Source organism: Palaemon carinicauda, chromosome 6, assembly GCF_036898095.1.
Source record: "Palaemon carinicauda isolate YSFRI2023 chromosome 6, ASM3689809v2, whole genome shotgun sequence".
Classification (NCBI taxonomy): Eukaryota; Metazoa; Arthropoda; class Malacostraca; order Decapoda; family Palaemonidae; genus Palaemon; species Palaemon carinicauda.
The window spans coordinates 115570905-115584567 of NC_090730.1; the positions used below are offsets into that span (position 1 = coordinate 115570905).

The following is a 13663-nucleotide window of genomic DNA, read 5'->3' on the forward strand; positions in this document are numbered from 1 at the left end:
TCTTATTGTTTCATTTCTAATCCTGTCTTGCCATTTAACTTCTGAGGGCTTTATTCTCAAATCTACTAAATCTATTGGAGATTGTTTCATTGTTATACCATGACTCATGTCCATAGAGTAACACTGATCTCACTAAACTGATCTATAGTCTGATTTTTATATGTAATTTCAGGCGATTTGATTTCCAAATTTTACTTAATCTAGCCATTGTTTTATTTGCTTTTTTCAATCTTTCACTAAATTCTAATGACCCTGTATTGTAGATCATAGTTCCTAAATACTTAAATGATTCTACCTCATTAATCTTTTCTCCTTTCAACGATAATTCATCTTCCATTGCATACGCACAAATATAATTTTGTAACACACAATATGTGTATATACAAGAAATATATACAAGAAATATATATATATATATATATATATATATATATATATATATATATATATATATGTATATATATATATTTATATATATACTGTATATATATATATATATATATATATATATATATATATATATATATATATATACTGTATATATATATATATATATATATATATATATATATATATATTATATATTAATATATATATATATATATATATATATATATATATATATATATATATATATATATATATATATATATATATGTATATATATATATATATATATATATATATATATATATATATATATATATATATATGTATATATATATGTATATATGTGTGTGTGTTTCTGCATGTGTATTGGCTATGTATATATATATATATATATATATATATATATATATATATATATATATATATATATATATATATACTGTATATATATATATAAATATATATATATATATATATATATATATATATATATATATAAATATATATATATATATATATATATATATATATATATATATATATATATATATATATATATATATATATATATATATATATATATATATATGACAGTTACACCTAATCTGAATTAATATACATTGTCTACTGGTAATTTTTAAAGTTTTTTAAATGGTAGATTTAGGGAGGTATATTTTGCTAGCATTCAGACCAGATCTCTTGAATTTGATTTTCAGCTAAGATACAGACTTCTGAAATAAGGAGGAAATATGTATGTTTGGGTATAGTGATTTTTCTTCAGAATATTTGGTCATTGTATTTTTTGGTACTTTAGAAATTTCAAAGTAAACTGGTATATTTTCAGGCTGTAATTGAATGGGTTTCCAATAGTCCAAGTTCTCGAGCAGAATGGTTATGCAAGCTGCTTGAAAAGATCAAAATGGATTTAGTAGCTTCTGAAGTCAAGTTAAAATCATTAGAAACACTGCGTGAGCGGAAACTATTAACAAAAGAAGTCAAAGAAGTAATTTTTCCATATGACCCTGTTGATGGTAATTCATATGAAGAAAGATTAAGGAATAATGATCATCGAGAAGAGGTAAGATGAGAGCACATGTTATTTGTTACAGTATTCATATTTGTTACAGTATTCATATACTGTAACTTAAAAGCATGTACTGTAGTGTCATGTTACTTTTTGGCATTTTTGTTTAAAATATCACTGATTCATATAACTTTAGCAAAAACCAAATTAGGCAGTAGTAAAGACATGGTTTTGGAGTGGCAGTATTGTCATCATTCCTTCTATAAATGAGTATGGCCTTCTCTGCTCAAATGAAATCTTCTGAAACACAAAAATTTATTGAAAAGGAAAGAATTTCAAGAACACTTCTTATATTCTTATGTTCAAATATAATTATCTTAAGTTTTGATACTGTGTGCTATTGTGTAGTGTTGAGCACTTACAACAAACATTTGACCATATCAGGTCCCTTCCTCTTAAGTCACTCACAATTGACAATGGCTGTGAGCCTTTTTTCCCCTTCTGATGATGTGTAAATAATAAAAAAAAAATGCTGGGGACTGAAAATTCTGGTGGAACATATTTCTTTTTCTTATCTTATGCTATGTTTAAAGAGATTTGTTTTGATAAAAGATAAAAATTTTCTCTTAAGAAGTAAGAGAGATAGTGGAAAAGTATTTCTTAATGAAACAAACAAAATTACACTATCTGACTACAAAAAGAGAGAGAGAGAGAGAGAGAGAGAGAGAGAGAGAGAGAGAGAGAGAGAGAGAGAGAGAGAGAGAGAGAGACTCTTATTCTATGTTTGGGTTCCCCCAGGTTCCTCAGTGTGAGGCACCTTGTATATCCACCAGAGAGTTGCTTATGCATCTTCTGGTGTATTTTGCATCTTCCAGTCTTGGATGGTCTGGGATGCATCTTAGGTGTTTATCAAGCTTATTCTTAAACACATCTACGCTCACTCCTGATATGTTTCTTAGATGAGCTGGCAGCGCATTATCGATGCTGTTGCGTAGTGGATTGATGTCCTCTGTGCCTTCCTTAGTTTTCCTGAGAGAGAGAGAGAGAGAGAGAGAGAGAGAGAGAGAGAGAGAGAGAGAGAGAGAGAGAGAGAGAGAGAGAGAGAGAGAGAGAGAGAGAGAGAGATTGTGAGTGTGTGTGTGAGTTATTTGCGATAAAATTTTTCATACATTTAGTGATTATTTTAGTCATTTATTATCATCTTATTTTTTCACTTGTGGTAGGATGAATATTTATACATTTATTGAAAAAATTACTAATAGTATTCGTTAGCTCAGACTGACAAGTTTAAGCAGGCATTATCCATTTAAAAAAAACCCTGACTTCTATAAAGATAATGGTGCTTCATTAAAGCATTTGTTACTTTTGTTTTCAATTTCTGGTGCATTTCAACCTTCAACTCTTAGTGACTTTTATTTCTCTACAGCAGAGGTCGGGTAAGTGGTAACTGTTTATGGGTGTTAGCCCAAAAGAGTTTGTTGTAAAATAAATTTACCCCTGACTCTGAAGTACCCTGGAGGACAAACCAATTTACCTAAAGAATTCATGGAAAATAAACACACATTTTATATTGGGATGATGTTTAATCTTTTATTTCATTTATACTGTATAAACAACTTGAGAATGCAGTACAATCATAGACCACAAGCGTAGGTAGCTAAAAGTAAAAAGTAATAATGGCATAAGGCAAAAAACAGAATAATCATAATATGGGTACAAAAAACATGGCAAACTGTACAAATACCCATGGGTAAGCTATATACAATCCAAAATGAAAGTAACCAAAATGAACAAGGCAACATTGACATAACATAGGCATGGGGCTAAACCACCGACCGAGGTGAGAGGCATTGTGGTGGGAGTGGCAGGTAGGAGGGAGAAGGAAGAGAGATGCATGAAAAAGGAAGAAAGGTAAGAAATTATTCAGGGGAGACGACACTCCCAGCTGCAATAGTAGGGAATGTAAGGGCCTGTAAGTTCTTTAAATAGTGGCATTTGAAAACCATAGGAGATTTCCAACCCGTGTACTTTTTAAGGTCATCAAAATCCATGTTCTGAAAGTAATTGATGGAGATTGCTACAGCCCGGATATCATGTGCATGTGGAAAGGATTCTGGGTTACCTTGCTTGATAAATAAAGGATTTGCTGTCTGATGCCTTGGATGGAGATATTACCGCCTTGTTCCCTGACAAACAAGGGGCCAGATGAGCGCGTGACAGTCCTAGCTAAAAAGGCCCGAAGTGTAACAACTGGACATAGAGAAGCATCCTGGGGTAGAGGAACAATAGTCCAAGGGGACCACCTATTTTGTGGGTCCTCGTTTTTAGCTAGGAAAGCTCTACAGTATCTGGAGAGAGTAGGACTTCTCCTGATGGTAGGAAATCTAGGTTTTCAGGGTTACGGGAGAGAGCTGCTAATTCTGAAATCCTGGCACCTGAGGCCATGGCTGTAAGAAACAGGGTCTTCCGGAGTAGCGAAATTTAGGAGCAGGATTCATTATCGGTGTCTGATGCGAGCTTTAAGACGTCGTTCAGAGACCATGAGACCTTTTGTGGACGAACAGAAGGTCGAAGCCTAGCACAGGCTTTTGGAATGGATGAAAAATATGAATCTGCTAGGTTAATATTGAAGCCCACCTGAAAAATCTTTCTCAGGGCTGATTTGATAGTAGCGATCGTACTAGCGGCTAGGCCCTTGTTAAACAGGGACCTAAAAAACGAAATGGCCAGGTTAGGGGTCATTCTGGTATCGTCGGAATTTTTTAGAAATTCTGCTAGTTTCTTAACAGCCGAATAATATTGCCTAAGTGTTGATTCTCTCTTGTCTGATTCTATAAAGAGGACATTCTCCGGATCAATGTTTGCATCCCTGTGTGCTGCAAATTTCATAAAGTCCACAAAGTTAGGGTTTGTGCTATCCTTGAGGAATCTGACACAGTCTGCGTTTGGACCACCTGTGTCAGCTTGGGGAATGGGATCCGGAAGGGGCGAAGTTTCAACTCGAGAAGGAGAGGAAACCAATTGCTCTTTGGCCAGTTTGGTGCCACCAAAGCTACGGCTCCTTTGAACGAGCGCATTTTGGGCAAGACTTTCATCAGAAGATTCACCGGAGGGAACAGGTAAATCTTCTTCCAATGGTTCCAGTCCAGGGTTAATGCGACCATGGCATAAGCCTGAGGGTCCAGGTTCGGGGCCACATAGCAAGGAAGCTTGTGGTTGAGTTGTGTTGCAAACAAGTCTACCTGGAGACCCGGAACCAGCCTAGATATCCACCAGAATGAATTCATGTCCAGGGACCATTCTGATTCCAGTGGTTTCGTCCTGGAGAGGGCATCCGCTATAACGTTCTGGACTCCTGCCAGGTGAGTCGCTGACAGAAACCAGTTCTTTTCGGTTGCCAAGGTAAAGATCATAACCAGGATCTGATTCAGATTGGGAGATTTTGATCCGCCCCTGTTTATGCAGTGGACTACTGCTATGCTGTCTGAGACTATCCTGATGTGAGTTGTCTTTGGAGGGGATAGTCGTTTTAAGGTTAAGAAAACCGCCATGGCCTCTAACACGTTTATGTGGAACTGCTTCATAGTGGGGGACCAGGTCCCTTGAAACATCTGGTGTTGAGAGTAGCCCCCCCAACCACTGAGAGACGCGTCTGTGTGAATCGTCACTCGAGGGGGGGAAACTGCAGAGGAACCGATTTGGATAGGTTCTCTGGTTTCGACCATGGCTGGAGTCGTCGTATTAATACTGAGAGGATCGTTGATATCTTGTCTCTTAGGCGAGTTGTTGCTCTCTTCCTCCAAACTTGGTTGATGTCTTTGAGTTTGGCTTTTAGTAAGAGGTCTGTGACTGAGGCGAATTGAAGTACTGTAAGCCGAGAACTCTTTCTAAGGCTCTTCTTGACACCTGTTTGTTCTTGATGAACCGTTCCATCTTTGATGCTATCTCTTTGACCTTTTTGGAGGGAAGAGATAGTCTGTGGGTTGTGAGGTCCTAGTGAATGCCTAGCTATTCGAATTGGCTTGCTGGTTGCAGGCGGGATTTTTGCATGTTGACTTGAAATCCCAGTTTGTGCAGAAACTGAACCACTCTTGTTGTAGCCTTGTGGCATTCCTGAACTGTTCGGGCCCAAATGAGCCAGTCGTCCAGATAAGCTATCAGCATAATTCCCTGGCTCCTGAGCTGTTCTAACACCGTCTCCCCCAACTTCGTAAATATTCTGGGAGCGATGTTGAGGCCAAAGGGCATCACCTTGAACGCGTAGGACTTCTTGCCTAGGCGGAAGCCGAGGTAAGGGGAGAATTTTTTTGCTACCGGAACGTGATAATAGGCGTCGGTAAGATCGATAGAGGTGGTGACGGCCCCATGGGGAAGTAAGGTCCGCACCTGACAGACAGTCAGCATACGGAACCTGTCGCAAGGACTAGGGGATAGGAAAGAATCTGCCAGGTCCTCCACACCACTTACCTGCTCATCCATCGGTTCAACGTGGATGTCGAGAGCGGAGACGTCCCCAGAAAGCTGATGCTCGTCTTCTGTGGGCAGGGTGGCCCGGAGAACGTCAATCAGAGGTGTTGCCAGGTCAGTTGGTACGGCGGCCGAGGGAGAACCAGGGAAGAGCTGGGATGCCATGTCTCCGTCCAGTAGGTAGGGGCAGCCATGAGGGGTGTTTCGTCCGAAGCCAGATACCCAGGTCCGGAGGCTGGTTCTGGCCGCTTTGAGGGAATCCTCGTCAGCCTGAAAGAGGGGGTAACGTTAGAACGAACTAAGCGGATAAGCTATCAGCAGAAGAAAAACAGATTCAAGTTAAGATTAGTTAAGAATAACTGCAATCGTCCACAATGTAGAAATCTCAAAACAACAAAAACAGAATGAGTGTACAATTGAGAAATCTTACCTCATCATTGAGGAGAAGCGACGAAAGCTCATAGCAGAGCGTGCAAGTCTCGGGAAAGCTTCCCGTGCGAAGTCTCGGGAAAGCTTCCCGTGCGAAGTCTCGGGAAAGCTTCCCGTGCGAAGTCTCGGGAAAGCTTCCCGTGCGAAGTCTCGGGAAAGCTTCCCGTGCGAAGGAGATCGCACAGTGGGCGTGCGACCTGCAGACGTCGTGGCCTACCGGATCGGTGAATGTAGCCGCACAACCCTTGGTGGCACACCGAACTTTCTGTAATATAAAGAATCATATAAGTACAAGAACTCCGGGAGGCTCTAACTTAACCTAAGGGTTAGACATATGCTTAACAGTAGAGCTTAACCTAAATGCAGAGCTAAGGTTAAAAACAGGATTCTATATGAGAGTGTATTAATGGGTTCGAGATCATATAGGGAGCTGGAGCTCCGCTGTGATTACTGTGTCGAGAATATTAAGTAAAAGAAAGGACAACTCCGACGGACGTACGGAGCGCCTTATGTGTGAATTCAAGAGGAGCTAGAGCTCTTAAGTAATTACTGTAAAATATAATGAAAGTAGGCATAGTGGCAAAAACTGGAATCTCCGTAGTGCGTCGGAGTTCCGGGTTGGGAGATGGCCCTGGGTTGGTTGAAAAATATATATATATTTAAAGGATCTCCGGAAGATCTCCGGTAGGCAGAGAGTCTAGGGGGAGGGGGGGGGGGCGGAGAATATAAGTTTTGTCGTGTAACGAGGCTGAAACCGGAGTCAAGGTGCTGGGGACCAACGAGGGGAGGGTTCCCAGTCGAAGGGTAGCACCGGAGTAATAGGAAGTAATGAGTTCCCAGCTCAGTACGTTATCATAAAACTATGAGGGAGTTCCGGAATAATGGGGTCCAGACCCAATGCCCAGGCCGGAGCGGGGAGTAGGGTGGGACTAATGGTGAGGGGGAACAACATGGCGGCTCGAGAGCAGGCCAAACTAACCTAAATACGTAACTCTGACACGACAGGACCAAGGTAATCACTAGCCTATAGAAAGAACAAAGTAACCTGGTAAATAATACAAAATACGACTAAATAAGTGAAACTCTATCATAATCCCAGAAGGGAGGAGATAGAGAGGGGGAGTACCCGAATCTGTGAGGAAAATATTCCGAAACAGTGATGAGACAGAAAACGGGTGAAACAGAAAATGGGAACTCCAGCCTCTCACTCTCAAGGGTACTAAGATCGATCTAAATTATAAACGAACCCAAAAATACGAAACATATGTCCGTCAAACAGATACAAATATGCCACGTAGAATAGCGAAAAATGGAACTCTGAACGGATAATTACGATGAAAAACTCGTAAAGAACTAACGCCGACCCAATGGGAAAGGTACTAAACTATAATAAAACCCTGAATGCTATTCTTCGTTAACAATAATACGGACTCAAAAGCGACATAAGTACTTAAAAGTAACAGCGGTTCAAATAATGGCACCTGGCCAATAATCTAACTTAATATTAAAAAGAACCTAGCTTGACAAAAAGACCCCGAGGCAAGTAAACAAGCGATAACAATGGCCGCGTAAGATGCGGGGCGGCATCAAGCCGACGCACTAAAACACTCGCAATAAGTAAATAAGGCGTACAAGCCCGGGTCCAAAATAATGCCAAAACAATCTATGGTATTTAACATTGGTGCAGGTGGAAGGAGAGCTTCAGCCATGCGAAGATATCCAAAAATAAGCGAAAACACAAGCACAAAACAACAGAGGAAGTGTCGCTGATGAGTCCAAAAAGAAGGATGAGTAGATGGCGCTCAAGTCGGGCGTCGGTGGTGTGGATTAGGTGAGTTTGGTTAGTGCCGCTGTAGCGGCTCACCCCTTATTGATGAAGAATTTATCTAAATGGAAGACGACCTGTGAATAGTGGTTTTCACACACCCTATCTTTATACACGACACCCTTAGGGTGCTCGCGCGAGGGTAGTAACCTCTGCATTCCATGCTTTAACTTTCTCTGGTATATTGGGAAGTATTTATATCAGAAAAGTGATAAGAAGGACCTTTTCACCGGGCGTCACAGGTCGACTCAGAAATATATTTATAAACAGAAATAAAAGTCATTATATTTAGCCTTACATGGCACACAAGCAAGATTATTGACTATTAAGTATTTCAAACTTGTAAAAAAACAAAATAGAAAATGTTATTGTATATCCTTTTATGTGGGAAAAAATTGGTTACTCTCTCTGCCATAATAATGGCACTTAATTAAAACTAATGAAAAAATATTGAAAACTTGAATGTTTTATTCATATTAACTCCCGCAGGATAAATAAAAAATGTACCGTTTCTGGTGTTTCATCTTTGATACAAAACTCTCAATATCAGGGATTTTTTTAATGCCATTACTTCTTGGATGCTGTCTTCAGGATCCAACCAGTTTCTGTATTTTGTTTTTAGATTTAAAAGGATAGAAAAATCTTGTTCACAAGGTAGGTTGTTACTAAAGGTAGCAGAATTTTAGTTGGTTCCAAATGTGCAACTTTACAAGTCCTTGCAGCTTTTGGCATCCAAAATCTTTAGGGGTTGATACTTGGTCTCAAATTCCATGCTAGTTTCGCTGTTAGAATGAAGTTCAATAAGCTATTGTGCCAATCCTTCAGGCTCTTCAGACAAATCAGCCTGTTCACATTTGAAGGGATTTACAACCCAGCTGATAGTATGGAAATCAAGTTCTGGAAAGTAGTCATATAACCTATTCATAATTTTGGCCAGATGCTGTGTGACCAACTCCATGTCACTAAGATTGCAGTCTTCACAATCTTCCAAAAACTCTGCTAGGTTTGGAAAGACAGTAATCTTATTGGCATTTTCTTTCTGGTTCCAATACTGAAGCTTTGATACAAATGCTTAAATTTATTCTTATTGTAAGATGAGATTAATTTTTCCCTTAAAATTCCTTGTTCAGTGTTTGTACATTCCTACAAATGCCAGGTAAGTATGCAAGAAGAGCAAGCCAGGTTGATTTTTTAAGCTTCTTTGCAAGTGTGGTTTTGATCAGTCTGAAACATTTCAAATTTCAGTTTTAAGATTATAGACTAGTGTAATAAAATATAGAGAAAGTGCTTAACATCTGATATTCTCCTTTTCCGTAGTTTAAAAGATCCTAAGCTCCTTGGTGGATTCCTTTTCTTTTTTTTTCATATTAATTTTCCTCACATAGCACTTAGTATCATTGAGTGTTGTTTGCTAGGTAGAAACAAGTGTTTTGTTGAAACTTGTACAAATCGTGGTGTGGCGGTGACTAGTTTTATGAGTCATGGTGATGATTTTTGGTTATGAGTCATCTTATCTTGTACTGAAGTTGTGTTAATAATGGACGGTTACATCTGAAAAATAGCACAAACTAAAATACCACGATAAAAAGCCCATGAAAAGGTAATAGTGGGTTACCTAGTGTATTTGTCAACTGCAGGTAGATAATGGTCAATGAGTTGGTAGGTTATGAGTTGACCCACCCTAGGGCAGCAAGTATTTGTAGATTCTTGATTGTTGCTCTTGTCTCTGTTACCTAACCACTAAGAAAATCAATGGTTGACAGTAGATATCAAATTAAAATGCAATGAAAACTTATCACAATCTGGAACGTGAGATCTAGGACTTGGTGAGAGCGGCAATGCAGAAAACGGAAGAATGATTAACTCCCTAACATTAACTGCTAGTTAGTCTTGTTACTTTACTGGGAGTTTGGATCTTTTGAATGGAAACAAAAAGGGGAAATTTTTGAAGTAAAAATCGATTAAACAAGCTTCTGGAGAAGCAATATGAACATCAGGTGAGTATAGAAATAAAAAAATTTATTATTAAAATTCTGTTCATTATAAAGTCAAATGCTTCCTCACAAACTTTAATCTTTTAATTTATTTAAATTTTTTCTATCACAAAACTTTTGCCTTTCCGCAATCCTTGAGATTCTTTGTTAGGAGAATGGAACAGAAGTTCTGATCATTATATCCCTCCTGTTTCTGGATCAAGTACCAATGAGTAGCCTTACTGTGCCTTGATTTTTGATAATATGGCTTGTCATATTATGCCCCATAACAGTAAGACCACAGATTTTCAATGTGCTTTTAGCAATGTCTGCACAGTCTTTGGCTGCTGAGTATTGATACCAGTTTAGTCACTAATACCTCCAAAAAGGTGGGCTTTGAAACTAGCCATCAATCTCATATGTTTTGCAATTAAGGTGTCTTGGGTAGTTAACAGATGGGGCAATCTTGAGGTTGGAGTGAGGGTGAATTGAAGCTTTGTTTTCTAATGATAGATGTAAATAGGAACAAGCTTTTTAGAAATATCCAGGTGAACCCTAGGTAAGTACTGTATTGAAATGATAAATTTTATTGATTAGATCTTGTTACTGTAGGAAAAAGGGAAATTTTGACCCATAGACTTTGAGTAAAATGTTAACAACCTTTATTGGCACAGGTGTGAAATCTCTGATTGCTCTTTCGACTTGTTAGCTTATTTTGTTCAAAAATTGATAAAAACCAAATTATGTTAATTGCAAGTGCTTTAAACACAAATAAAGTGAGAAGCACAATTAGTTACTCTAAATCAAGGAAAAAACAAACATTCTAGTAATTGCCAAGCACTCCACCTACAGTATATGGCTTGTTATCATGTACAGTCATTAAAATACAATACTATTTTGCAGATTCACAGGACAAGGATTACTGTTCATGAATTTCTCTCTAGATAATAAGATTACCAAATATGCAGTTAATTTTAATGCCAAATTCTCTATACCAACATAAAGTTAACATTTCTCCAAACAAAGATTAACTTAGTCAAGAAATGAAAACCAGTAGCATAGTGAAACAAGAAAAAGAGTACATTCGCTAACCTAGGGTAGGCTTTTCCTGAGAAATAAACTACTATACTGTATAGACTTGACTTGATTACAATACTTTTTGATAGTGGAATGCTATCCAATGTGGCAAAACAAGGTGCCAAAATCCCCACCTATCTAAGACAAAGTCTATGCTTGGAAGAGTCCAAGATTCTGAATTATTTATTAGCTGCTAGATGCATAAGAACAAGAGAGAGATAGTTAAATTGCAATAGTTCTTTGTATGAAAAGAATGAATTATCCTGGAATAAATGAGTAAAATCTTGAATTACTAAACTTGCTGTTAACAAATGCATGAGTTTGTGGTGTAATTAACTGGCCTGTCTCGATAGGTACTGGATTATTGGGCTGGTTCATACAAAACTTTTCTTGTTTATAATTTATTTTTTTAACAGAGTTTCATTTTTTTTTATTAACCTTGTTATTACCTTAGCTATTTTTAAATATTTAACTTAGCCAGTGAATATATAATAGCTGCAACTCTGCGGCTCGACAGACAACATACTTAAAAAACTCGCGAGCGATCGCTATGCAGGTTGCGGGTGTGCCCACCAGCGCCAACTGTCGGCCAGATACCACTCTCGAATGTAAACAAAACCTTCAATTCTTCTCTGTCGACGTTGACGACAAGACGTACTTTTACTCGCTGTAGAACCTGGAGTTTTCCCATCATATTTGGTGAAGTACTTTAATTTGGTTTGAGCTTTCGCAGTACAGGTGTTTTCTTCAACATAAACTCTTGAACTCTTTTTTGAATCGGATTATTTGTTGATGACTTGGATTGTTTTTGGAATTTTCTTTGACTAATTCAAAATGGCTGACCCTTCTCAAGTACCTAAGTTTCGAAAGTGTAATGCTAGGGACTGTAATAGGCGTCTTCCAAAGGCTTCTCTCGACCCTCATACTGTTTGTTCCAATTGTCGGGGTAAAACCTGTCAATTGGGAGATCGGTGTGAGGAATGCGTGGGCGTTTCGGAATTCGATTGGATCGAATTTGATAAATATACACGCATACTAGAGAGAGATAGGGTAAGGAGAAGTTCATCTAGGTCCGTAGATTTTTCCTCTCCACATGCCCCTGAACCTAATCCTTCCCCTGTAGTGGTTGTTCCTAACCCCCCTCCTAGCACTCAGGAGCCGTCTATGCAAGACATGTTGCGTGCTATTCATGCCTTGGGGGAGAGAGTTGAGGCTTTAGCAAGTGACCGTAATCAACTCATGGCTGACGTGAAGGAACTCAAGTGCCAAAGTGCCACGGCGGAAAGTGGAAAAGTGATTAGTGTTACGCAAAGTGTTGTGAACAGTGTTGCGACCGAGGGTTCGTCTGTTCGTGCCTGTCGTTCACCTAGTCCGGGACCTCTTGCAAGCTCCCAAGCCCAGGGGAGAAGCAATGTCGTACGACTTATGGGTTCGAGAGGCCTTGATCAGCGAACAGACATTCCCTCTTTGGTATCAGGCGTATCTCGTCAAGATCGCCCCTACCATAAGACGAGAGAGCCCATTTTTACCTCGTCGTCCGAAGGCGTTTCACGTAAGAAACCATGGAGCAAGGTCTCTAGACCTTTGAAACGCAAGTCGGTCCCTTCAGGACAAGTCCAACGTCCCGGATGTAGTCACTGGGACAGTTCGGACCCGTTGCCATCATCGGATGACTGCTCGCCGCCTAAGCAAGGCAAAGTTGTGCCGTTTCAGTCGCTAACCCCGTCTGTTACCGCACCCGTTTCCGTAGACCCTAAATGGGTTATACTGCAGGACATGCAGGCTAAGCTTGCGTCCCTTATGGAAGACTACAACGCAGAGAAGGTTTCCGTTGAACCTAGCCGTTTTTCTCATGGAGATTCTGGCCGTCAGCCATCCAAGCGTTCTGTTGTGCGTCCAGTTGACGTTGATGTAGCTTTTTCACGTCAACCAGTTGGGGTTGTACCTCCCCCGATGCGGTCCCGTGTGGATTTCCAGCCGCACGTTGACGTTAGGCAACTCACTGATGCGACTGGTGACGTTCAGGACGTTCACCAACCATCAGAGTTGACTTGTTTTGACGCGGTGCGTCAACCTCCGCAACCCAGTGTGGTGTTGACTGCACAACCCAGACGGTCTAAACAGTCTCAGGTGGACGCTGTGCGTCCTCGCGCACCTGTTGTTGTTGACAGTTCCCAGACTGTTCAGCAGTTTCAGGACGCTGCGTCCTGCTCCGTCACTTATGCACCAGTGCGGCCGGACGCTGCGGGTCAAACGTTGCCTACCCCTTTGCCGTTTTCTCATCAGTTATCAGATGAGGAACTTTCAGATGAGGACGTTGCTGAACCCCAACCTGAGGATCAGCCTTCAGATTTAGATGAGCCTAGAGCAGTTCCACCATCTATGGACTTTAAAAAAGTCATGCTTGTTTTTAAAGAGTTGTTCCCTGAACACTTTATCTCTGTGGCTCCTCGTTCGCCGCCATCTGAGTTTGTTTTA

The 13663-nt window shown here is 39.6% G+C and overlaps 1 protein-coding gene across 5 annotated transcripts in view; it reads left to right on the plus strand.

The window, feature by feature from the left end:
- The window catches only part of LOC137642626 (kelch-like protein diablo), a 176743-nt gene that overhangs the window by 107049 nt on the left and 56031 nt on the right, over positions 1-13663 (plus strand). For all 5 annotated transcript variants that reach the window (XM_068375336.1, XM_068375337.1, XM_068375338.1 and 2 more), the window contains one exon: positions 1235-1468. In XM_068375336.1, coding sequence (XP_068231437.1) covers positions 1235-1468 — 234 coding nt within the window. The remainder of the gene's footprint in view (positions 1-1234; positions 1469-13663) is intronic.